Source organism: Python bivittatus, unplaced genomic scaffold (genome assembly GCF_059951505.1).
Source record: "Python bivittatus isolate LINGU-HERP-01145 unplaced genomic scaffold, Pbiv_v1 ctg000480_np1212, whole genome shotgun sequence".
Classification (NCBI taxonomy): Eukaryota; Metazoa; Chordata; class Lepidosauria; order Squamata; family Pythonidae; genus Python; species Python bivittatus.
This window is the reverse complement of record NW_028277075.1, coordinates 10,708,026-10,735,288: the sequence shown is the minus strand read 5'-3', so window position 1 is coordinate 10,735,288 and position 27,263 is coordinate 10,708,026. Positions and strand designations below refer to the sequence as shown.

The following is a 27,263-nucleotide window of genomic DNA, read 5'->3' as shown; positions in this document are numbered from 1 at the left end:
ATTGATGCTGTTTTTAAGGCAAAGAATAGTCACACCAAATACTGATTTGATTTGGGTTTCTCTTCTGTTTGCTCACTTTGCATTTTGTAAATTGATAAACCTAAATAATTACAATATATGATTTTGAAAGCATTCTTACTTTACAGTATTTTTTCACACCTGCATAAAACTTTTGCACAGTACTATATTTTTGCCCATCTGGTATGTTCCAGCAGAGTGGGTACGCTCCAGGTCTCTTCTATTAAATGTTGTCATCTTACATTGATGCGGCCCCTACCCTTTGGAACAGCATCCCCCCAGAGATACAGACAGTGTCGTCTCTCCTGGGGTTCCAAATATCACTTATGACCTGGCTTTGGCCTCAGACCTGGGGTTGATGTGTTTGTGGGGCCTTTGGTTTGATTTGGTTTGATTTATTATTATTAAGACAGTTTTAGCCTGGGTTGCCTGTGAGGATGTATGTTTCTAACTGCTTTTATTGTTTTACATTTGTATTTGTGATACAAATTGGGAGTGGGTGGCTATAAATACATTTGAAATAATAATAGTAATAATAATAATAGGACTCAGTAGGTGGATAAAAATCCCAAATCCAGTTTAAAACATCTGGCTGACTGCAACCAACACAATAATAATAACAACAACATAAAAACAGGATCATACCATCTGACAGAGAATTAGAACAGATGTAATAGAGGAAGAATAGGGATTGGCAAAGAGGGCAACAAATGTCATGTTGGTATAAATTTTTCTTTCCCCACCCCCTACAGGTGGATATAGCAGTTTAACTCAGCACTGGTAAAAGGCCCAAATACTCAGTGCAGTCCAAGAAGACTGATTTTAAAAATACTGGGGGGGGGGGGCAGGGGGAGGCAGGAATTGGAGGAGATGTGTTGAATAAGGCTTTTCTTCCTCACTGGCATAGTAAGAATGCAGGGTCATTCACACACGCTGCTTCCCCAACTTGGTGCTTTGCACATGTGTTAAACTGTGACTCCTACTGTCTGAAGCTGGCATGTCCAATGGTCATGACAGCTGGTAAAATAAGAACAGTGGTTCAGCTCAACCTAAGGCACCAGGCCAGAGAAGACTGCCCAAGTAAATTTGAATAACGTTTTCTGTGCACTTCCTTGAACTGGTATATAATAATCTCTTCGTCAAACTTTAGTTGGCCAACAGTTCTGATTACTTTTAAAGGGGATTAGAAATATTGAGATCTATCATTTTTAATTAAGATGCTATATGCTATATAAAAAATACATGTTTAGAAGCAAGGAGATCTTGAATAATAGCTGCTGGGAGAACTTTCCACCAACGTATCTGGAAGAGATAAGGCCAACTGGCTAGTTATTTCTTAGCTCATATGAATCTTATGTTAGTTGCTTTCCAAACCTCCAGTAATGAGGCTGTTTTAATATTTTGTTTCAAGTTTTCCAGTGGATCCATTTCAACCTAATCATTTGGGAACTCTCAGGTTCTTACCAACCTAAAAGGAGGGATATGTAAAGTTCCAATTATTTGGAAGGGAAAATTCAAAATTTGAATTTCTGATACCCAATAATGAGAGGACTGAATGGCAAAGCAGCTTCTTTTTTGTTTCCATAGCTGAAAATATGAATTTTTTAAAAATCAGAGGTCTTTTTTTAACAGTACTGAATGCTGTATTTTAGTCTCTTGGAGTTTTTATTGTCAGTTCTATCAGTTCTATGCAAAATACACTTGAGCTGAACTATTTTTCTCTTTAAGCATGTGTAAATTCCCCACCTTTACACCGAGCTGGTTGTTTCTCTGATCCCTTCTCTTCTGATGTTTGTCACGCAGTGAAACCAATCTCTCTCTCTCTCTCTCTCTCACACACACACACACACACACACTGCCTGAAGTTATTCGGGTTCTTCTTCTTCTTCTTCTTCTTCTTCTTCTTTTTTTAAGACCATTTGATTTTCCCAGAGTTGATTTTTTAAAAAATTCTGTCACATTTCGTCTTCAAAGTTTCCGCCCACGTGACTTTCAGTCAAGTCCCTTGTGGCTTCCGAGAAACCACATCAGCTAAGCCCTAAAGGGAGGCGAAGACCCGCGCGAGATGCATTGGTCCGTAGGCCGAGGAACGTAGCCGCTGGCAGGCGCGGTGCGAGAAGAGCGGAGAAAGTGACCGGCCGGCTCAGCGCCCGGGAGAGAAAGGGAGAGGAAGGGTCAGGCTAAAGGAAAAGGCGGAGAAAGACCGCGAAGGCCTGAAGGAAGGAGAGGGAGTCGACAGGCAGGGGGTGCTGTGAGCCATGCCCCATAGCTCTGACAGCAGTGACTCCAGCAGCTTCAGCCAGTCCTCTTCATCCAGCAAACAGGTACTGTGGGGCCACTTTCCGTCGATTTAATGATACGCTTAACAGTGTTTATTTCTAGCAAGGCTCCAGTACCCTGGAGGAGCAGCCTAGTGGAATTCAACAGGTGAATTTTGCCATGGCATAAGGATCAAGGGTTGGGGAACTCTTCACTAACTGCATGTCTCTCCTTTGAATCAGACTGACCATTCTGATTCAAGGGGAGGCAGAAGTTAGAGACGGACTACAATTCCCAGAATTCCAATCAGCTAGACTATCAGTTGCAATTCTGGGATTTGTGGTTCTAACATCTATGGAGGGCTGCTGGTTGGGGAAGACTGGTCTAATGGAAGATTTCTGAGTGGTTTGCATTAGAATTGTTTGGTTCCAGCAAAAAAGAATCTTATCTTCCTATCCAAAATTATCCTGCTGTAATGAGGAAAGCTCTGGGTGACCCAGTTTTTCTGCAAGGGGCTAGAGGCTGATCAATACATTAAAAGGTGTTAAGGATGGGCTTTTCCCTTACGGAGGCATGTGGTAAATTTTCAAATATTGAAATATCAACTTTTTGCCTTCTTAGGAATGGGACCTTAAACTTGAAAAAAAAAAATACTTTAGCTGTGTGCAAAACACTCTTAGATTTATATTTTAAAGAGGGGTAAAGGAAATTCCACAGGACTACACAGCTAGATATTATCAATGAGAGACAATGAAATTTCATCACCATAAGATTTTAAAAATCTTGACTAGTTTGGGATAGAAATGTTGGATTCTTACATCAAACCCAATGCAATGTATGTCTAGTGAAAGGTTCCACTGAGTTCTGTGGAGCTTACTCTCAAGTAAGAGGGTACATATATACATACCTATTATGCTATTCTCCTTAACCAAAGTTACACAGAGTGCAGAAAAGAAGTAAGGAATAGAAAGATAAAGAGATTAAAGGCAAGAAGATAAGAACAGATAATGAAAGGAAAGAGCTAAAACTAGTTTACACAAACATTACTCACTATACCTCTCCATATCCTTGCAAACCTTCCTTGGTTTCACCAGGTCCATATACTGCTTCATACCTTGCCTTTTGTTCTTTAATCTACTCATTTCTCTCTTTTCAAGGATCTCAGCTCCATCCGACCATGACTTTCTTGGTCTGTTCAACATCTACCCATTAATTCATCACCTTATCTGTTCTTGTTTTACTGCACACATTTCTTAAATACCCCTTCAACTTCAACTAACTTTCGTGTTTCCCCTAGCATACCCAACTTTTACTTCCATAAACAAAGTGGCAGAAGCATACTTTTTATATACAGCCATTTTTGCTTCCCCCCACCAAATGTTCATTCATTCACAACAGACCATGTAATTCTTTTCTATCAGCATTTGCACATCTTAAAATTTCTCCATCTATTTCCCCAATTTTAATAAACATTCTACCAAGATATACCAATTCATCTACTTGCTGTAGCTTTTTACCAGTTATATATAATTTGCAATCATACATTCCATTTTCCCTATCAAATGTAACTAATTTAGTTTTAGATACGTTAATTTTCAGATCCATACTTATTACACTTTACAATCTATTTGCTGCAAATAATCTGGGTTCTCAAGCAACAACATAGCATCATTTGCATACAAAATCATACATATATTCACATCTTCCACCTTCCACCTCTAAAATCACCACAGGCTTTCTTTCACTGATTGTTTATGTGCCATCAAGTTGGGGTCAAGTCTTAGCAACCACATAGGGAGACCTTCTCCAGGGTGTTCTGTCCCCATCCTGGCCCTTCAGGTCTTTCAACGGTGTACCTATCACCTGTTTGTGTTCATACATCATACATTCCTGGTCCATACATTTCAAAGGCATCAGTTTGGAAAAGTATGTCTGCATTTCAGGAATCTTCTGATGAGATGAGGAAAGTACAAAGAAGAGAAAAGAATCGCATTGCAGCTCAGAAGAGTCGGCAGAGACAGACACAGAAAGCAGATCACCTGCACTTGGTAAGTGCTTCCATCATCTTCATCTGGATTTCTGGGACATGTTGTTGTTATCTTTATTTAAATCTGGCCTTTCTAGCCAGAAGACACTCAAGGCAAACATGTTATTTTTATTTATTTATTTATAATTTTTATATAGCTGCCCATCTCACACAAAGTGACTCTGGGCGGCGTACAACAATGAAAAAGAATAAATACATAAAAACAATTACAAACCAAAAACTACAAAAGCACACAGAACAGGAGGGGATAAAATTAATATGATATGAAATATGATTCTGCCAAAACTCACTGAGGGTAGAGGTAAATCCAAGAAGAACTGTGGCTGTTGTCCATGTGAACCAATTGACAGCTAGCAAGTATTCAGTCCTAACATGCACATCCATCTTGGCCTAGCAGTAAACACACCTGTGGGCATCTGCTGGCTTGGCCTGTGAATGGATGTGATTTACAAACTAGCTAACCAAGCCACAAAAAATGTAATGTAATGTAATGTAAATATGGAACTCTGACATAGGCCTGTGGCAATAATTTAAAAAACTGCTTGACCTATAAAACTGTGAAGCAGCAGTAACTTCTCCAACACTTTGCATGGTTTCATTGAGGCAGTCCTAAGGTCTTCTGAGTAGCACCTGGAGATTGCATCAACTGCTCAGAGCCTTTGGGAATGGGTGGCATACCAGTAAAGTAAATATATATACAAAATGTGGTGAAAAAATGGCTAAATTTTGATGATACATTTTGGGGGGTTGGGAAAGGTTTTAAGGCTGAAAATTGTAACATTTCCCTCCCTGGGATTTCCCATTCCCATCTTTAAAACATCCAAATGGCAAAAATGGCCAACATTGGGGGGTTTTTGTTTGGGAAATGTTGAAAATAGATATGGGAATAATTTGCCAGAGGCCACTACTTTCCATTCCCAACTTTAAACATCCCTAAATATCAAAATGTAGGTTAAAAAACCTCAGCCTCATCTCTTTAGATGACATCTCTTCTTCAGATGGCCTTCTGTAGCCTCCTACTAGGTCAAACTTGTGGCAATCTGAGGGTCATGAGATAACACCCTCTTGAGCTTTTCCCATCTTCTCATTTATATTTATCTTTGTGATAAATGGGTCTTGAGATTCATCAGAAGCCACAAAGGATACCCAAATCCTCCTGTTCCACCTACCCCAAATGACTTGCACATCTGGTCAGTACTATTGCAGAGCTATTTGGTCAACAGCTAATCTATACCTAAATTTTGATGATCATCTTTTTTAATAGTAATTTTATTAAAAATTACCATTAAAAAGATAAAAATACAAACTAAAAAAAAGAAAAAAATAGAAAGCGCAGAAAAGAAAAAAATAGAAAAGAAAGAAAAAATAAGAATATAGTAAAGAAAAAGAAAAGAAATATATAAAGAAATGACTTCTCCCTTCAAGTATAAACAATTTTAATAATGTATCACCTTCTCTTAAAATAAAACAGATGATCTCTTCTTCCCACATCCCATCTCATATCTATAAACAAATCCTTAAAACCTCATTGTTTCAGTCCTGATCAGCAAAAGTCCATTAAGGGTTATTAGAGATAACAGATAGATAATATCTATTTTAACCTTGTTCAAATAAACCAACTTTGTATTCCTTCCTTTTACTTTTAACAATCTTGATGTTAAAATCTTGAGTCCCTTCAAATAATGTCCTAGAACTTGATTTCTTTTCATTTTTCTTTGTCTCTTCTCACAAAATTCTTCAAAGCTTTAACAAGCCTCTTTTGTAAATCCAAGATAGGAAAATTATCTCTCTCTTGATTTGTTATTTGTATATCCTTTTAATTATTAAGACATCAGCTGGCTTCTTTTGTATGTCCAGCGTAGCATCTTTTTCCATAGCATTCGTGTAGCCTGCCATTTTTAAATCCACTTTCAGATCAGTCTTAGTTTTGTCAGATATAACTTGTTCCTCTCCCATAACATCTTTTAAACACAGTCTATCTATAGAGGCAGATAGTCTTAAAATTAATTTCTGAGTCCATTGTTCAAAAATATCCTTCAGTATGTCCAATGTTAAAATATTTTGTTTCATTCTGTATTAGTAAGTCAAGTTTAAGCGTTCTTCTCCTTTAATTGTAATCTTTAGTTCCTTCTGGTTCCCTCTAGCGCCCAACTGTCAAATTCTCATCCTATCATGTTTTTTTTAAAACAGAATGCAAAACAAAAGCATTTTCCCACAGGAAGGATTCTTACAATCAATTCCAAAATCTTATTTCAAATCCATCTGGACCCTTAGTCCATTTGTAACTTTCCAAAATCAAAGTTCTAGTCACCCTTTTGCTGTTATTCCAAAATATTTTTTTCAAGTCCTTAAACTTGTATTTAAAACTTCTTTCGGTAAGGATTGAAGGAAACTCACCCAGTGCTATAAAACCTGTCCATCCAACGGTTCCTAATAGCTGAAAAGCAGTTAACAAGCAATATCCAAAAGTGATTAGAAAAGGAAGTGTGCAGACCCAGTGTCCTTTTTGAAGGTGTTGACTGCGGTTTCAGAAAGATGGTTTTCCCTCATCTCCCTTAGCTCTAAACCCTCCTTGCAAGGAGCAACTGTCTGGACACTTGTGGGCAATCTCAAGTTCTCTCCTTTGTCCGGAGAGGAATTATGAAGAGCTGGTCCCCTTTCTGGCTCTTCCTTCTGCTGCAGTTATAGGCTCCACTTTTAGAGGAATCATTTTCAGTTCGCCATTTGTTCCTCGAAAGTCCTTGATGAAGATTATCATAAAGAAAAAGCATGCTATACTGTTTATACTGGACAAATGTAGGATATAATGCAACCTTTCCCAGTACTATGTTTGTACTTGCCAGCAGTGTTTGAATTCAACTCCCATCATCTGTTGGCCATGCAGCCTGGGGATGATGCAGGCAATAGACCAGCTTAGCAGAAAAGCACTAGGCTGTGGAAAGCTGGTACAGGATCTCCAATACTGAAGAAGTAGGAACTGTATCACTTGTTTCAATCATGCATTTTATTTATGATTCAAAATATGTATTTGTTTATTCTCAGGGGAATTTTACCTCTTGGTAATATTTAGGGGGAGTACAGCAGGCAAATCACTAGATCCTTTGCACTTTAGAACAGTTATTTCTTTAGCATCTGCAGTGCTAATTCCAGTTCACTGAAATATATTTTATATGTGTAGGATCATCTACACTGAAACTCATTAAGAGCTTGGGTCTTCCATTCCATGTTATGCTATACATGTGGAAAGACAATGAACTAGGGTACCGTGGCACATGTGGAAATGCCATCACTGAACACTGTGTGAGAGTGCCAGCCCTATTTTTTGCTCCTGGAGTCCTCCCTGAAAGCCGGAGTCACAAAGAGACTCCACATGCCTCTCACCTTTGTGGTTTCTGGAGATCACATAAAAACTGAATGCTGTTGCCTAGTTTGCATAAGTAGCAGGTGGATTGTCAACTCTTCTTTGTCTGATCACTTCAAGAGCTAAGTGAACATTGTGAGTGTGTGCGACCATCTTTGTATTTAAAAAAAAAACTCTTGCACACAGAAAACATGATCTCATTGGAAAGTGTTTCACCCCATCCTCTCTCTTATATGATAGCTTTGAGTGTGGAGGGCATCTTTTGCTTTGAGGAAACATTTGGTCATGCGATTCCTCACAAACAGTGTGATGTGGTTCACCCAAGAATGGTTTTAACCCCTCATATGCTTGCTTTTGACCCAAGTTTCCTGCTTGCAAACTGACCATCTGCAAAATTATACATGTTTATGGTTAATTTCAATTTTTGTGGTTCCCCTTTAAAGCAGGCAGAGGATAATTGCTGAGGTTTATTGCATATGATCTAGCCCTTATCTGAGAGCTGTGAGCTTGCTGGAGAATTTGGCAGCTTGACTTTCAGAAGATCCCCCTTCCCCAATCCAAATGAATAATAACTGTAAATATCTCTCTTGCACATGGAGAAACACCTTCACATACAAAAGGCTCAAATTCAGAGATGGCCATTTGGGAAAGACCTCTGTTATAGCATACTGGCCATCTTACTCTATAAAAGCCAGCTTGCTTTTGAGTGAGGCCTTGGGGAGAACAGCCATGATTTCATCTGATGAATTTCTACACTACACTGCCTCTTTCCCTGCAGCTGCTGAAAGACGCAAGCTAGACTTTCCTCCTCGTTCAGTGTCAAGTTTCCTGTGTCAGGTGGTTTTTCTAACCAGCGATGGCAGTTATTGACCCCCTCCCATTCCCCCAGGCCTTTGCTGTCAGGGGTCAGGATGTATGTGGCTTAGCTTGAGGAAATACAAGTGCCTGATGAGGGCTTGGTGAGAGGCAGTAGGAACGTTCGGTGCAGGATATGTTGCTGTCATTTCTCATAAGTTGCTGGCTGGGGGCAGAATGCGGCCGAGCGCAGAAAATGTCATCCGCTGACAGCGCTAGGTCTGCTTTCCTCCTTGGGTTTGCCCAGAATGTGAGTTTACAAGAAAAACATCAGCCTGGAAACTCTACGAAGTTGTTATTGCAGAAAAAGACAATGAACCCAACCCCCTTTTCCCATTCTCAGATTTTGGTACTGTTTCTTAAATACTGCAATGGGAAGTTGGATTAAAAATACAGGCAGGTTAACCAAACTAATGGTTGTATGGTGGCAAGAGCGGAGGTCTGTGATCTAGACCATAACGTGTGGGAATTTTTTTTTCTTCATAAATTTGATACAACGTAGTGGAAATTGAAAATTCTGTCCTTGATATTATCTGTTTCTTTCTTTGAACTTGTGGAGAGGAGAGGTACACCTAGCCAATCCTGGCTAACTGTGAAAAAAGCTAAGCAGAATCAGATCTGGTTAGTGCTTGAATAGGAGAGCACCAGATAATCCCAGGGCTGTAGTCTAGACCAGCGTTTCTCAACCTTAGCAATTTTATGATGGGTGGACTTCAACTCTCAGAATTCCCCAGCCAGTGTGCTTGAGTTGAAGTCCACCATCTTAAAGTTGCCAAGATTGAGAAACACTGTTCTGGACCAAGTAGTCAAAAAAAAAAAAAATGTGGAAGAAGGTAGTGGCAAGCCACTTCTATATTATTTCCAAGGAAACTTAAATGGGATGTCCAGGAAGTCACCAGGAACTGAAGCCTGGCTTGAGGGAGTCTTTACTGTTATCTTTTTGCGTAGTGTAACAAATTGTCTTTCTTGTTTACTTATTTGGAGTTCTTTGTTTGCATGAAAGTTTGAAACAATGGTCAGTCAGTAAACCAAGTACGGTAGGAGTGCCAAAAGTGTCTGGGACAGCGTGCAACCACTCCAGGCACTCCAAAATTTTCCCTCCATGTTATCTATTTGCCCTGCTCATACCCCTGCTCTCCCTGCTTCATAATCTAGCCACATCCTGTTGCATCTCCTACCTCTTCTTCTGTTCCCTGCTCTGCTCCTTCAACTCCCTGCTGTGTTCTTGCCTACTCTGCTTGCTTCCCATCACACTATGAGCACTCAAGCCCTTCACTGCCCACACTCTCCAGTGTGCTTCTAGCCACGCTCCTTTACCTTTCCCATTGCCCCCACCCCACCCTCTGCCCCCTCTTCCCAAACTGCCCCTGGGCAAGGCTCCTCACTGCTCTCTCAGTTCTCCTGATCAACTTGCCTCCATGCCACCCTCCTGACCACATTTGCTCCTGGTCATTTGTGCCTGTGTTACTTTGTTTTTGAGTATTTATGTCAGTGCTGTTACATTAAAAGTTTCTGTCTGTGTTCATTTTCTGTTTTGATTTACATTAAATTTATTAGCATGCCCTCCTTCCAGGAGAACACCCACCCCACATGGCTGTAAAAAGCAAGTGTGACTTCCAATCCACAGAACTTATGCATCACTAAAATAAGGACATATACCCAGTTCTTGAAAACAAGAAGTTACTTTCTTGTTCCATTCACCCATGATTGTCAGGAGATTAACTAAAGTATGTGAAACAGCAAAACTAATTAGTTCTTGATAGCTGATGAAAGATGCAATCTATCCTTACTTTCCCTATGCAGATGGTCTTATGGTGAAGCAAGACTGCCTCATTTCCCACATAAAGGCCTTAGCAACAATTTCCTTGAAAAATAAGTGCCTTTAGGATTGTAGTACTGACATCTACCAATCTGAGAAGGGAATACTGTCACCTTCTGAGAAGAAAATAATTCTTGTATGATTTTTCTTCTCATCTTAAATGCTGGTTCAAGGAACAGTGGTCAATCATGTTGTTCTAGTTGATTTCCTTTGCAGGAAGCATGATAATGAATAATGTTGCTAATCTAGGCAGATCTGGAAGGGAGTCAAGTTACTTCTAGGGGTGGTTACTTGCATACTATCAGAAAAGAGGAAACTATCACCAAAAAAGCAAAGCAAACGGATGTAGATTTGCATAAAGCTTGCATATGCTTTTCTAGATGCATAATGAGATATAGATGTACATATATTAATTAGAAATTAAACACATCTTACCATCTTGATGAACACTGTGGCCAAATGATAGGCATGCACGCTCAGCCAACTTCAGATGCTTAGTGTAGGTGGGTAACTTGAACTTCAGGGGCCCAACTCTCCCTTTTTACAGTTCTTTAGACTGGATTTGGACCAAAGTGATTTTCAATCCGCAAAAATAGGGCACTAGAAAATAGGGCATTACATACTTTTTGAAAGTGTTCATTACTTAAATATGTCATGTGTGTCACACATCTGCATTGTTTTGCTATTGGCTAATGTATCCCTTGGATGTTTTCTAATATTTACTGGTGTTTTATCTATTGAACTTTGGCCCTTATCTCACTTGCAGTTTAACAGCAATATTAGAACACTCTGGCAGACCCATTTCATAATTTAAATGGTCTAATAATAGTAACAGTAGTGTTTGTTAAAGGAGCCACAGTGTGTTGGGAGAGAGTCAGAGGGGATTGTGTGGTGGGAGGGAGGTTGAATTTGTCCATTCCACAAGAATAATTTGGGAGGTTAGTGGAGCATATGGAAGGAAGTTGGCAGAAGGGGGTGCTGCTGAGATGGTAATGGGCAAACGAGGATATGTTGGAGGTAGAGGACAGGCTGTCCTCATGGAAGAGGAATTGGAAATCTCAAACTGGTCCCCACTTCTAATCCCCATCCTCTTCTAAGGTACTAGGTAACAGAGTCATGGGGCTCTGGGCTCTAGCTAAATGCCAGGTCTTCCCCTAGTACAGGTCCTCTCATTCACAACTTGATTGTAGATGAGAGGACAGACTAGTATGTATCACTGAAACATGGATGGGGGGTGATTCTCATGGAGATGTGCCCATCTGGGTTTCAGGGAATGCAGCAGGCATGACTCCAGGCAGCAGAGCAAGAATGGCTCTGGGCATCTGGGAAACTATGCAGGGAGTCAGAGATTCTCTTTTACATATAACTGGGTATGAAGCCTTGATTATGAGATTGGGCTTGAGGGACAAGTTGGCAGTGATCTACCTACTGCACAGCAGCATTCTTGCCTGAGCTGCTAGACCTCATTGTGAGGTTGGTCTTAGTGTGACCCAGGCTTTTGGTGCTGGGGGACTTCAATTTACCTTCTCCAGGATGGGAGGCAGCTTGTACATTCTTGTCCACCATGACAGTCAAAAACTTGTCTGAAGTGATCATGGACTTGATCCATGCAGGAGACTACATAGTAGAAGTGATGTGAAGGTGGTGGATATTTCTGTCAGTCCTTTGTCGTTTTATTTATTAATTTATTCATTTAATTAATTAATTTATTTATCAAATTTATATGGTCAGATCATGCTTTAATTTCTGTAAAATTTTACTATGCCACAGGCCTCCACAGGGAAGAAGGGCATATTCAATTAGTCTGTGCCCCAGGCACCTAATGGATCCCATAGGCTTCCATGGGGCACTTGGGAAGTTTTCTAAAATGGAGGCATTTTGTAGAGTGCCTGGTTGACCACCGAGATAGATGGTTGACAACAGTGCTTGACAGGATGGCTCCTGATTGGCCTCTCCTTACTCCTCCATCCAGAGGTATCCCTTCATTTATCAAGGAGTTCCAGGAGATGAAGTGGCAGAAGAGATGCCTAGAGCAACACTGGTATAAAACAAAGAAAAATGTGACTGAACAGGGGTTAGAGCTTAAAGTCAAGCCTACACTGGCAGCAATAAGAGTGCCAAAGGGAGCCTACTTCTCTACTCTTACTTCATCTGTAGATAGTCACCCCACAGCTTTACTAAAAATTGTCTGATATTTATTGGATAAATCCAGACCAGAAGATCTGCTACAGGGCTGTTGTGAAGAATTTGTTCAGCATCTGGAGGATAAAATTGCTCACGGTGGCCAAGAGAGCTTTCACACAATTCTATTTTGTGTGCCAACTGCAATCATTCCTGGATTAAGGAGCTTTATGCATAACCCCTCATGTTTTTATTCTCCATTTGACTCAGTTCACTCTGTAAGGGGCTGTCACTTAAGACTATTCTGATGAGGAAAAGAGGGCTTGCTGAGGGTCCCCTCTGTGAGGGAGTGCACCAAGAGGGACCCAGGCATGATGGCTCCCCCTCTATGGAACAGCTTACCTCTGGATATCTTATGGGGCTTCCTCCCCCTCATCCTTTTTGGGCTTCTGAAAGGTCATGAAACCTGTTTCTTCAGGAAGACTTTGGGGGATATGGTAGTTTAGCCTATCCCCAGGCTAAGCTCCAGGGATAGGCTAAGGTCTTTTTTCCATTTAAGTTGTCATAGAGTTGTAAATGTAAATTATATTTTGCTTGCTTGCTTGCTTGCTTGGTTATTCAGTCAGTCAGTCAGTCAGTCAGTCAGTCAGTCAGTCAGTCAGTCAGTCAGTCAGTCAGTCATTCAATTTATATGGCTACCCACTTGCCAAATCAGCCTTGAATAGTCATTGAGAGATTCCTGACAGAAGCTGCCTTTGTCTTAGGAAGAGTGATGGGAAATATATAGCATTAGCTATTTCTCAGCCAATTAGCATCCAATCTAATTTCCCCAGCCTCACTAAAAAGGACAATATATTTTAATAGTCAGCTAATACTGTAATGAGCATCAGGACAGAATTTCATTATCCCTGACCAGATATCCCTGGAGTCAGTTGAGGCCAATGGTGTATAAATTTAGTCAATCAATTGTACATGCATAATCCAGGGCTGAGTTATGTTAGAATCCCTGGTGAGGAAAGGCTCTGATTAATCATTCAAGTGTCACATTCACAGGTAATGGAATGTTTTAAGAATAGCCTTACTGAAGAGGCTTGCAGTAAAGATCCTCTTAGTATCGAGGGAAGGGAAGGTCTCACTGGTTTACTGTATTTAACTCTATGATTCTGTGAAGGATTATTAAAAGCTTTAAGTGCACAATTAATTTCATTGCTTTGATATAACACAATTAGAATTTTCATATCCAGACCAGACTAGAACTTGTTTTGGTTGATTGCCCACATACATTTCCTGTGGTGGGATCTAAGGCTTTTACAGTACTCTTTTTTGATTTTTTGTTTCTTTTCTTTCTTTAAAGGAGAGTGAAGACTTGGAGAGACAGAATGCTGCTTTGCGGCGGGAAATCAAACACTTGACAGAGGAACTGAAGCACTTTTCTACGGTGCTGAATTCCCATGAGACTCACTGCTCGATTCTCCAGACACAACCCCCAGCGCCTTCAGAAGTGCTTTTTACCCCACTTGCTTTTCCTCAGAGCCACATCAGCTCCCCTTGTTTCCAACACTGATATCAACCACTTGGACTGGAAAAAGCTTGGATTCCATACCTAAAACAGTGAGAGGAGATCTCTCACTTGGACAACTCAGGGTATCCCCATGACCAGAATGAGGAGTAAAAATGTCTCGGATCTGGCCTTGGGCTGATATCAGGACACAGAAGTGTTTCTGCAAAGGGCTTGTGTTGGTGAATGAGATCCAGAGAACAAGATAACCCTATATTTCTGTTATTTGCACTGAAGTACTGCATACCGAAGCATTTTCCTTTGCAAAAATGTATGCTACTGGCTCTACTAATGGTGACTCTCAGGAACTAGCTGAAAGTATTTCATTGTTTTCTAAAATAAAGTTTCTTTTTTTAAAAAAAATCACACATTTTTTTTTAAAGTCTGATTTTTGCTTTCATTTCTGTCAACTCCCCCCCCAAAACCAAAAAAACAAAAAATATCCAAATCCATAAGAAATGGGCAAGGAAAACATTGAGAATTGTAGAAGTCTATGAGCCAAACATTGGTTGTATTTGCACAGCACAGCAAACTGCAAACCACACAGCCACATTTTACCTTAGTGTGTCCTGCAGTCCCAGCCTTTGCAGTTAGTTCAATGTGTTGTGCAAACCTAGGGAATTGGGTTAATTCTATTAACGGTGATTCACCATGGATGCATTGTATGAATGCGGCCACAGTATTACACTAATCATATAATTAGCAGGTGTCTTTTTTTCTAAATGTTAGTTATGAATGCAAGGTGGGGATGGGAGGCAACCAGAACTGCAGGAGCTGAGAGACAAATATTAATTCTTTGTCCCTCTCCTAGTCCGGATTTAGAACTCCATAGCTATCCTATTATTTGTTCTGAAAGAAAATTATTCTGCATGATAGAAAATATAGGATTATAAAAGCTGCTAATCATAAGGGATGCAAATTGCGTGGTCCATTAATCAATTTGGGAGTGTGTTTCACCACCTGAATATGGTAACACTATGATGCAGAAGTCAGAAGTAACATCCATTTATGCTGTTGAAATAATTATATAAAAGCACCAGAACTATAATGTTTTCTCCAAGTGACTTTTAGTCCCTTCAATGTATTATCGCAGTTGACAGATTCTTGCATTCAGAGGTAGCATGTATAATCAACAACATGTACAAGCTCTATTTGCTAATAAAATTAGTAAATTCTGGATGAGTAGTTTTGTTTCCGTTGCAGTTAGCTGATCTCAAAGCTAATCTTGCCATTCTCAGGACAGCTAAAGGCTCTGGTGATTCTGAATTGCAACACAGTTTAATAGAATAACATAGGCACATTTTTCTTCCAAAAGGGATGCTGTGAGAAGCTTTGATAAGGGAACATGTTGTCCTTGTTTAGGAGAACAGATTCCACTGTTATACAAATATCTGTTACCATCAGGGGTTTATTTCCAGTGATCTGAAAATAATTCGTCCAAAAGCGTAGGGACAAATGCTGATGGAAAACCCCATGAAATACCCTTTGGTTGGGTTTTCTGACCTATTTTAATAGCTGGGGAACTATGCAAAAGGATGGCTAATAAGAAGCCCAGATAGTTACTTTGCCAGCTAGCTGTAGCCACACTGCTACGTTGGGTGGGATCCAGATGCTGATATGTTCTCAGGTCCTCTGTAGCATGAGAAATCAGAAATATATAGTGTGTGCTATGATCATTCTAAGGGAAGATCCTCTTGTGGAGTTCATGACTGTTGGTCATGACTGTTGGTCATGAACTAGCAGAAGAATCTGAATGTAAGTATAAAATGTAAGCAAGTGACGAGTGACAAAAGCCAGGCAAATTATCAGTGGAGGAAGGGAGGCTGAAAATGAATTCAGAAATTTGTGGGTGGTTAACGTATGCTTGATTTAATACCCATTCAAGTCTAACATCTGTGTGGGAAGATGATTTCTCACTGTCATTATCCAACTCTTAGTATGAAGGCTCTGGAATCAGCAATCAGTAAAAACAATTTCTGTTCAATTCTGGGGAACGTTGTTGAAACATCCATAAAATCACCAGGATTCCATCAAACTGGTGGAGTAGTGGTGGAAAACTGGTGGAGAACCTGATCCATTTCTATTCATGTGACAGCTGTAAAGAACATTTGGGGAAGAAGTTAAACTCTTGTTACAACTTAGAAGTCAAAATGTCTGATACTATGGGCACTGCTCGCTTGCTCGCTCGCTCGCCCTCCTTCCCTCCCTCCCTCCCTCCCTCTCTCTCTCTCTCTCTCTCAACAGAAATAAGTTTTTAACATACCTGTCAGCCCTTTGAGATAAGCTAGGTCAAGAAACAGACACTGCAGGATTCCAGAAATGCTACTTTTTTTATTGTAAGGTATATTAACAGAAACTTGAAAGCCTGTCCAAGTTTCTCTTTGTCCCATTTCATACTAAACAAGATAAGTGCAGGGTTATTTTGAGTTCCTTTCTTATACTTCCTTCTACCTCTGCTCTGTGTGATCAATTCTCCAAATCCTTTCTTAACAGTTTGCTACTTCTTTCCCTCTTGAGAGATAGCCATTATTTTCCCAAGGTCAGCTCTAAATTCCTTTACAACATCAGACATTAACTAATATGTTACTTGGAATAGTAAATAGCGACTGTGTCACTAACAGTCTGAAGACAGCAGAAATCTTACCTGGCAGCATTGGATATCACAGCTATGGAACTTGTCTATGTCCAAATAATTACCCCGGAGTATTAGAAAACTGGAAAACCTGAATAACAAAGACACATTTAGGAAAACATGGTCTCCTTCTAATTTCGTTTACATTCATCATACACAAGGAGGTGCTACCAATAGAGGTGAATATGTGTAGCTCAGGGTTGAACTGTGGAGTCCTCGGGGCTCTCTGAGCTTGGTTCTTTTCTTGCAAACGTTTCATTACCCAGCTAGGTAACATCTTCAGTGCTAAAATGGGCTGAGGTTTGCTCTCTATTTATGTGCTGTGGCCTGCCTTGCCAGTGCTGGTAAGGGTGGGTTTTTTTTTGTTTTGCTCCTCTGGTAGTTCTTTGATTGGCATATGTTTGCTGCTTGATTGTGTGCCTGGTGGTAACCTTTGCTTATCTGGGCGCAACCTTTGCAATCAATCACCAGCAATCATCACCCAGATAAGCAAAGGTTACCACCAGGCACACAATCAAGCAGCAAACATATGCCAATCAAAGAACTACCAGAGGAGCAAAACAAAAAAAACCCCACCCTTACCAGCACTGGCAAGACAGGCCACAGCACATAAATAGAGAGCAAACCCCAGCCCATTTTAGCACTGAAGATGGTACCTAGCTGGGTAATGAAACGTTTGCAAGAAAAGAACCAAGCTCAGAGAACCCCAAGGACTCCACAAGGAGGTACTCCCCACAATCTATTATTTTGGAAAAATATTTTCTAAAATAACACCTATTATTTTCAGTTTATACTACCAGATTTCCTTGTTTTCTGCTTTTTTTTTTTTTTTGTATTTGTGTGATAAATTTTATGTAATGGAGTTACTGCATTTTTTATTTTAATACAATTTCAACTTAAAAAGCAACCACATTGAATCTAGTCAAAATTGGAATAGAGTTGTCCCGTACTCCCCATCTTTCTGACAGAATTGGGATCAAGATCAGGATAAATGAGATCTCAGGAGAAGGGGGAATGCTAGTTTGAGTATTTATACTATAAATACTACTAAAAGCTTCCCCACTTCTTGATTTCATCTGGCCTACTGAGAGATTTAGTACTCAACTCTTAAACAAGGCTTAGGGATAGTGGATTACAGTAATTCTCGCACTCTTAAATGACACTTTATTCAAGAGGCTATAGCCAGAATACTGAGTAATGTCATTCCAATACTACACACCAAAATCACACACAGGGCTGCAGAAGCACTTGGAGTCCAACCAGAAGCCCATGACTCAAGGTCCAGCACCCATCTGATGGAATAAGATAACATCTCTTTCAATGAAGCTCAACTCCTGGCAGCTTCATTAATATATCCATGCAGTTTTCTTGGCAACAATACAAAACTTGTTTGTCATTACATTCTTCTGGGTTTTTTTCAACTTCTTCCTACCCAAATACTAACTAGCCCTGGCCCTACTTAGGTTTTGAGCCATGGAGGGGGTCAACCAGGTTCTACTCCTATGAGACTCACATGGTAAACTAACTAGACTGAGCTTGCATAATTCCTAAACTGGAGGTAAGCAATTTTTTTGAGATACAAAAAGATTTAAAACAATGTTGAATGTTTACGGTGGGTATGCTTACAAAATGGCTGCCTTTGGAGATAACTATGCACAAAATGTCTTCCATGTGGCCATATCCATTCAGAAAGCACCCATTTATCAGGAGGTAAACTAATGTCCAGGATACTCTCTTTAGCAGAACCTTTTGAGGTCCAAAAGGAAATATGATGCTGGAGGCAACTTTTGTTGCTGTTGCTGCTTTGCAGTAAACCATTTAAAAATATATTTTAATTTTAAAATACAATAAATACAGGATAATACAATAATTGTTTAAAAATTGAGTGGGGCAAGAGGCATAGAAATAATTGGGTGTCTACTTTTAAAATGTGCTTGCTGTTTTATTTTTAAATGTATAATGTAAGCCAAAGCACCATATTGCATATCAATCCAGGTTAGTAATTCAAAACAGCAAAATAAAGATCAATATAAAACACTGGAAATGTTTGAATCAATGTCATTTTCCCCACCAGAGAGATGCAGCTTTTCCCAAGTATACAGGCTCTAACAGGAGTTTTAACACTTAACAAATACATGTTTGCAAAGTTAAACTCTGATTCAAACTATAATTCCTAGGCTCACTAGCTTCTCAGGAAGCCTACTGTCTTTATTATACATGCTGACACCTATTGGCTACACGAAGGGCTACAACAGTAACATTGTATAGTATGCATGAGTTTACTTCTTAACAGTGAAATTCTATGTGTTTTGGTTTAGAAATAAGATTTCCTGAGTTCAGTAAACTGACTCACAGGTAATTATGCATTTCTGATACAACACACTCAGGTTAAATACTAGTCACTTGCATTAATAATGCAGACGATTAATCTGATGAATTATTCTGTGTTTCTGGAGCATAAGCACGGAACTTTTTCTCCAGTTCATTTTGAAGGGTCAGCAAAGCGGGGGTAACCCCAATACAGGCTCATATGTGGATATGAGACCATACCGAGGGAAGACATAAGTCGCTGAGACAGCTGGTAAGGAAAGGGGGGGAGGGCGACATGCTGAAACGGTTGCAAGAAGGCCCACAACCTGGGAAAAACAGGGTGTGTGAAATTCAGCGATAAGCTTGAAGCAGTTTACACCCATAGGAAAGGGGAAGAAGATAGATAGTCTAACTGCAAGACTATGGCTATCTGGGGAACTGCAGGGGACAGCAACTTTTGGGACGGCACGTAAGAAGGGAGGAGGGGAAACCAAATATGGGCAATTGTAAATAGGGGCGAGGGGGCTTTAAAATAGAGGAGTGGGAGATGTAAACTAAGGCGGGACATCCGGGGATTGTATTTGGTGTATCTGACAGGTTAAAAGTCCCTTAGCATCTGGCCAATGGGGGCTGGAGGAGAGGATTGGGGAAGTATAAAAACTGTAACCAAACTGTGTTTGGGGCCCTAGCTGCTTTACAGGCTGGAGTCCTTTTGTTCTGGTACCTTAATAAAAGCAAACTTCTGCACCTTGTGTTTGGATGTCTTTTGGCTTCGACACCAAGCTCAGACATGTTTTGTGATGCAACAATTTGGTTAGCTTTGTATCACTGGAAAAATATTTTGATTATTATACTTTACTTTTGGCTTTGATCATATCATCAGGCTCACAGTTAAAAGAGATACAGTTTAAACAGGGTGGGGGGTTGCAGAAATCAGTGTCTCAGAGACACGCATCTTCACATAGCACATCACTCACTTCTATATTGTAGCAAAGCTGTTTCATCTTTATTAGGCAAAGCAGAGCTCTCAACCAGTCTAATAAGTCAACAAATCAGGCATTTGCTTGGGGATAAAACAGGAGGATTAAAATGTATTAAATAGTACTAAAAGCAAATGATGAGTAGGCATTGTAGGCTGAGCTAAGCGCAGCACCAGCCTGCCTCCAAAAGTTAACCTGGGCTGGAAATGGTTAGTACTTGGAATGGAGATTATCAGAAAACCTCAGGGCTGAAGACTAGACCAGGAAAGCCTTTTCGTTTTCTCAAATGCATGAGGCAACCCACATTTAATTCAGATGCCTAGTGAAGATTAATGTACTTCCAGTGGGCTTCTACTAGCTCCGTGATGTACTTTTCTAAGGAAAGCATTCATACTCTAATATACCCCTATAATTCTGACAATGGTCTGTTGCTTGCCCAAGGAATGTGCTTACTTGTCAGCCCAAGAAACCAATATTCTTAACATCTCCTTGCTCTCTGGCTGAGGTGGCTGCATCTTATGCTCTTGGCTTCATCAGTTGTCATACATGTTGTCTGAGGAAAACCTGGAGAATGACAGTCCCAGAGATCTGCCAAGAATCTTCAGTTAAAGGCATGCTCATAAATATTACTATTAAAATGGAATACTGTTTTTTTTTCTATATTAATAGAATCTAGAATGTGGCTGGAAGGGACCTTGGAGATTATTTAGTCCAACCCCCTGCCTGGGCCTGGAATCCCCTACCACAGCATCTCTATCAAATGGCCATTCAGCTTCTGTTTAAACTTCTCAGCAAAGAAAAGTCCACCACTTCCCAAGATAGCTTCTTCTATTGTTGAACAGCTGTTGTTATTAGAAGATTCTGCCCGATACCCAACTAATATCTGCTTCTTTGTAATTTAAACCCATTGTTCTTTTTGTTCTGTCATCTGGAACAAATCTGAACAATTCCTCTTCATATTCTACATGACTGCCTTTCAGATATTTAAAGACAACTACCATGTTTCCCCATAGTCTCCTCTTTTTGTAATGAATTTAAGCCTTATATCTATCTATCTATCTATCTATCTATCTATCTATCTATCTATCTATCTAATCATATAGTCATAGAACAGCCATGTTTATCCTATTCATGAACTTTACTAGGAAACTCACGTTGCTGGCATGAAGGAATGTTGGAATGTACGCTAGATACCTTGTACGAATGAGTTCTCAACAATGATAAGGCTGGAATGCTGGTGAGTGTAAGGAATAAAGTGACACATCATAAATTTATAAGAAAACAGGACAAGAGGTACCATTGTAACAAGCTACCCAGCTGTACCAAACACGAACTGTTCCTGGCATGTACCGTACCTGGATGAGAATGGATGGAGATGACTTAGATGAATTCTAAGTAAACAAGTTGGGTATAAAAGAAAGGATGGAAACCATGCCCATTTGGAAGTGCGAGATGACTCTTGTTGGAGCAGGGGACGCCCTGAGTCTGATTCCCAGCCCACTCTAGCACAGCCTGATCAACTGTGTTGAGAGTGAATGTAAGTATTCTGTGTGAATGTGTAGCCTTGTTGGGCAAGAATACTTACAGCAACTTGGGTAGCCTTGTTGGGCAACTGATTATTGATACACTGTTGTTAGCCTAGTCGGGCACTTACATTTATTGCTAGCCTTGGTGGGCATATATTTTATTGTAATACATATTACAGGAAACTAAAGAAATTGTATGTATTAATCAACTTTGATTAAACACTGATTAAACGCTTGCTTTGCTTTCTGTCCAAATAACACAAGAATAAAAGAACTAATTTTGAACTCTATTTTGAGTGGATTCAATCAATCATTTTGTAACATTTTCCCAGCTAAACATACACAACCCCAACTACTCTTCATAAGTATTTCCTTCCAGGCCCCTTATCAATTTGATTACTCTCCTTTGGAAATGCTCTGGTTTGTCAATGTCCTCCCTAAAAGAGTACCAAGAACTGATCTTGACATTATGCATCAATGCAGCCAAGGATTGCATCTGCTTTTAGCTGCAGTGCATCACACTGTCGGCTCATTTATAGTTTGTGATCCACCAAGACACCCAGATGCTATTCACATGTATTGCTGCCCAGTACAATCCTGCTCCTATCTACCCATGTCTTTGATTTTTTTTCCTATGAAAATAAAGAACTTTGCATTGTCCATGTTGAACTTCAGTTTGCTGGTTTCTCCCCATTGTTCCAGCTTGTTGAGATCTTCCTGAATCCTGATACTGTTCTCTAAAGTATTTGCTATCCATTCATTTTTGTGTGGAGTGAAAGTTTGATAATCATAAAAATGTTCTGACTTCACATCCAAATCAATATTTTTAATAGCACATCAACCAACATTTCCCTTCAGCTTGATGGCCAGCCATTGACATACTTTCATTGGAAATGATTGTTCAGCTACCTCTTTAGCCTAATAATATAAGCATAGCCCAGCATACATTTTGCTGTCCATCTACTAGAATTTCATGGGAAACCCTACTGAATATTTTGCTGAATTCAAGATAGTCTATGTCCACCACATTCCTTGTCAACTAAACTGGTCACTCTATCAAAAAAAAGAAAAGAAAAGAAAAAAAGATAGGTTTGGTATGATTAATACTTGGCAAACATGTTCTGGCTCCTACCAAGCCATGCATTCATTTCTAAATGCTCACAAAGAGACTGATGAATAATTAGTTCTATAGTTTTGCACAATATCAGCATCAAGTTTTGCACAATATCAACATCAGGCTAATTAGTAGTCTGGTGTTCCCTAATCTTCTCTCTGCTTACCCTGGGTTGCCACTAATTTCTTTTTGTAATTGTTCTGCTTAGGTCTATTTGGACATACTCCCTCTTTATGGAAAAAGCTGAAGCCAAATAAGAGTTGGGGAGCTCTGCCCTCTTAGTATCTTACCACCCTGCTCTTGCAGTAGCTTCTCCCTTTTCTTCTTTTTACTACTGACATATCAACCCCCCCCCCCTTTTTGTTGCTTTTAGCATACCTTGTGCTTTTGCCTTTTAACTTACTTTCTGCAGATATTAGCTACTCACTGGTGCACCCTCTTAGTGATTACACTCATCTTTCATTTCTTGTACACATACCTTTTATTTGTTAGGTCAATCAAATCTCATCATATATCCACATTGGTTTCCTAAACTGCTCCCTTTTTTCTCACTGCAGTGCTGTGTTTGTATCTTAGTTTTGAAAGGTTCCCAGCCTTTCTGCTCTGCTTTTGACTAAAGAACTCTTGTCCATGGCATCCACCTACCACTTCTCTAATCTTACTGAAAATTCTTTTTGTTGTTGTTGTTGGTAGTATCATGAAGCCCAAGATTATGTGGCCAGTTCACCCACTTCTTTTTTGTCTTCTACCAGCATTTCCCTACTGCTTAGGTTCATATCTAGGACGCCGTATCCCCTTGTTTCTTCTTCTGCCTTCTGGAAAATGAAATGATCATCAAGACCACTGACTTTTTGGGACTGGCTGAGTTGATTTTCCAACAGTTTCTGTGTAGTTAAAATCTCCCAATGTGACTATATATTTCTTTCCAGAAAATTCTATAATCTGGGCCAGAAGAGAATCATCCAGATCTTCTGCCTAATTTGGTAATCTATAGTACCCATTCCCTATGATATCCTTGTTTTCCTACCTTGTATTCTAATCCACTGAACTGAACCTTCATCCTCCAATTCTTGCAATTCAATATTCAATACATGTGCACTTCCTTCACATAAAATGCTATTCCACCCCCACTCCCCTGCCTCTTTATCTGACCTATTCCCTAAATCCTACCTTCCTACCTTGTATTCCACTCATGAATTTCATGCCTCCAGCTTTTAGAAATGTGTCAGTCTGGACAGAATTTTCTTAAGCCAGTTTAAAGTGAAGCTGGCATGACCTAAATATGGCAGGTGATTGAGATAGGCCAGTGAAATTATGGTGATCATCACAACATCCTTATGCCTTCTGTGTTAAAATAATTTTAAAGCTGATTTTATCATTTCCTTTAGGAAATGGTGCTAATTGCCCAAATAAATGTGAATAAGAAGTAATGAACATCTAAAATGAGGCTCTTATAAAGCCATTATATTTGGGGTCTAAAATTACCTTGTGTACCACTGCTTGCATTTTTCCATCCATTTCTTGTTCAGTCACGCTGCCTTGCTAATAAAAAACATGAATTTTCATGCTACCTTCCAGCATCTCAACCACAGTATTCTGAAGTTTCTCTTTTTTCAGAGACTTCCCTGGACTATCTCTTCAAGAGCTTCAGCATGAAGTGTCACTTATTATTAGCAAAATGATTTGTAAGCCTTTATCAGAAGATTTTGAAGACTTAGCTAAGGCTATTATTCCTGAAGACCAAAGGGTAATGTGTCAAGATTTTGCATTGGTTCTGGATTTTAAAAAAGCATCTTTCATTTTTATTTTCAGTGGGTTTCATTCGTCAGCCTACTCGGTGGTAAAAATTATCTTGATTTATGAGATGAATTGTTAACATTTATATAAGATACTGTTTTCAAGCTCACCTCCCCCCTACACCAGTTCCTTCCTTTCCATTCAGCTCTCTTGGCATTTCTGACAAATTCCATCACTACAAGAAAACCAGTTTGATATTTGCCTTGGAATCACAATCATTCTTTGGCTGTGGTTCTGTATTTGCAACATTGCCCCAAGTGCTTTAACAGCTTTTCTTTGAGTCAGTATAATAGAAAATGTTGTCTGGTTCATGTACCTTGAACAGTTGGGTCATTCAACTATTAAATGAGGCCACAGTAAAGAAAAAGATGGGAAAGCAGATTATGGCATCAACTCTGCTGAGACACCAGCAATTTGTTGGCTTCTTTTAAAATTGCTTTCATCTTTGCTGACCATTATGCAAATGTATGAAACTAAGAACTAATACCTGGGTTTGCCTTTCCTCCATCCTCCCAATCTCTTTTCCTTTTGTGTCAGTGTTCTTAGTATTAAGGACTTATTAAGGCCTTTGCCCTAGCCATTGGCGGAAGGGGTAAAAGCTTGGTAAAAGAAACTGGTTCTCCGATTTAATGCCTTGAGATGAGGGGACAGCTATTAGTTAAGATCCCTGGGAAATCAGGGTTCAAAATGCATGAACGTTTGCTTGTTGTTTGCTATAAGGCCATGACTTTTAACACTTCATGTTTGCAATAATTCACCAGGATTGTTAATACGAAGCGAGACGTTGCTATTATTTAAATGCCTTGCTGGTGGAATGGCTGAAGATATTTGTCTGCCTAAGGAAAACAGCTAAGATGCATGGCACACAACCCCAGACAATTTACTTTGCAATAGCTGCAGAAAAATGCCTCTCCCTTTGCCCGGCAGGAAACTGCAATGCTACATTTCAAGACCGTGCTAAATCAGGGCAGGGAGAAAACCTGAGCTCTTCAAAAGCATCTCGCTGACCATTGTTAGAGTGTGAGACTAGATGGACCTTGACCTGGTCCAGCAAGGCAATGTTTATGTTCTTCTCATGACTCAGTGACTCGTGTGCACAATTTTTCATTGCTGTGCAGATGTGTTCAAATCTGGTGACCATCTCATCACTTTTACTTCTGTTCCATTACATTCTGCCTTTTGCCCCAGAGTTTGTAACTCTTCTGCTACTCTTTTCTACGTGGAGCATTCCAAGTGCATTGGTCTTCATTTCCTCTAAGTCCCAGCCTGCACAACTAAGGATGATGGGAATTAAAGTTCAATATATCTAGAAAGCACATAAAAAGTTTGGGGAAAGCCTGCTTATGTATACAAATGACTTCATTTCAAGGACTGCATTATTTTTAACCCAGACAGGTGAACACCGGTAAGGCAACTGTTCCCCTTACATTAAAAAAGGGAAAGAGAAATTGTGCCAGTGCATTCTGTTTACAGGGCATGCCTCCCACACAGCCACCTTCTGCCACCCTCCTCTCTACTTCCAAACAAAAAGTAATGTAATTCTCTTGAATTGAAACTGCCCCAAGTACATGTTAGTTTTGTAGCAAACCTGAGAAGAAGATGGAGGGAGGTTGGCCTTGACACATTTGTAAAAAAATTTGTATTTGTAAGAAAGAAAAAAAAGAAGACAAACAAGACATCTAAGAGAAGAATAACGGAATGAAAGCCCCACTAAAGAGAACAAAAACAATGGGTAGTTTGCAGGAGCAGACTATATTAACCAAGAAAAGGCTTCCCCAGACAAACTTGGTAACCTAATGCATATAGACATAACTCTCACTAACGTCACTGGGAGGGTATTTTTTTTTTAGATTTTTTTATCCCGCCTTTCTTATTTTTATAAATAACTCAAGGCAGCGAACATATCTAATACTCTTTCCTTCTCCTATTTTCTCCACAACAACTCTGTGAGATGAGTTGGGCTGAGAGAGAGTGACTGGCCCAAAATCACTCAGTCAGCTTTCATGCCTGAAGTGGGTCTAGAACTCACAGTCTCCTGCTTATTCCTATGTAAGTGGACGTAACATTCAAGACAATCTTAGCATATTTAAGAACAAGTAACACAAAAGCAATCTTCTCCCAAATCACAACTCTCAGAATTCTAGCCAGTTGCAGTCCCATCACATCTGAAGAGGACCAAGTGCACACTATAGTAATTCTAATTCTGTATAGCGTACTGCAGTGTTTCTTAAAGTGTGGTCGTAGGATCCCTGGGGGTCCCCCAAAACCCTCTCAGGGGTCCACAGAATCAAAATTATTTGCCAGTGTATGCTGAAAAATAACACAATATTAAAATCCTATCAAACAATCATGGGAAGCGGTAGCGGCAGCAAATCCGTCAATTTTAATTTTTAATATGGCAAATATAAACAAATATAACCCAAACAAATAAAAACTCTTTTGGGGTCCTCCATAATTTTTAAAAGTGGGAAGGAGTCCTAAAAGAAAAAAAACTTAAGAAACACTGGTGTACTGTACATGATTTTTATATAACCCACTTTTTCTGTGACGGCAGCAGCTGAAAAAAAAACACAGTTGAAATAATAATGGAAAATCATAGCAGCCAGCTCAGTTACCCCCCTTGTTACATTAAAACAACATATAAACCTTTTATACAACCAACACAGACTAAACCCCAGTCCCAACAAATGGGAAAAAAGCAACACTTTTCCCCCCAGAAATTTTCACCTTGTCCTTTCCAGTAACATCACTTTGCAACCAACCTGCTCACTGTGATCCTGGCTGCCTAAAATTAAGTAGGACCCTGGGCCTCAAAAGGTTACCTTTCTTTGGGCTAGATGGAAAAGTGATTTTAAGTATAAAACAC

General features: G+C 39.7%; 1 protein-coding gene across 1 annotated transcript; it reads left to right on the top strand.

The window, feature by feature from the left end:
• The first annotated feature begins 898 nt into the window (after positions 1-898).
• Positions 899-15,181, top strand: BATF (basic leucine zipper ATF-like transcription factor). Its single transcript, XM_007436488.4, has 3 exons — positions 899-2,342; positions 4,221-4,325; positions 13,835-15,181. Exons 1-3 carry the CDS (start codon positions 2,277-2,279, stop codon positions 14,042-14,044), a joined length of 381 nt encoding a protein of 126 aa, XP_007436550.1. The 5' UTR covers positions 899-2,276; the 3' UTR covers positions 14,045-15,181.
• Positions 15,182-27,263: the final 12,082 nt, after the last annotated feature.

Excerpts from the sequence above, each read along its gene's own strand:
- BATF (XM_007436488.4), top strand. The coding sequence starts at position 2,277 with ATGCCCCATAGCTCTGACAGCAGTGACTCCAGCAGCTTCAGCCAGTCC. Across the intron at positions 2,343-4,220 it reads CCTCTTCATCCAGCAAACAG|GAATCTTCTGATGAGATGAG; the intron begins GTACTGTGGGGC and ends TCTGCATTTCAG. Across the intron at positions 4,326-13,834 it reads AAGCAGATCACCTGCACTTG|GAGAGTGAAGACTTGGAGAG; the intron begins GTAAGTGCTTCC and ends CTTTCTTTAAAG.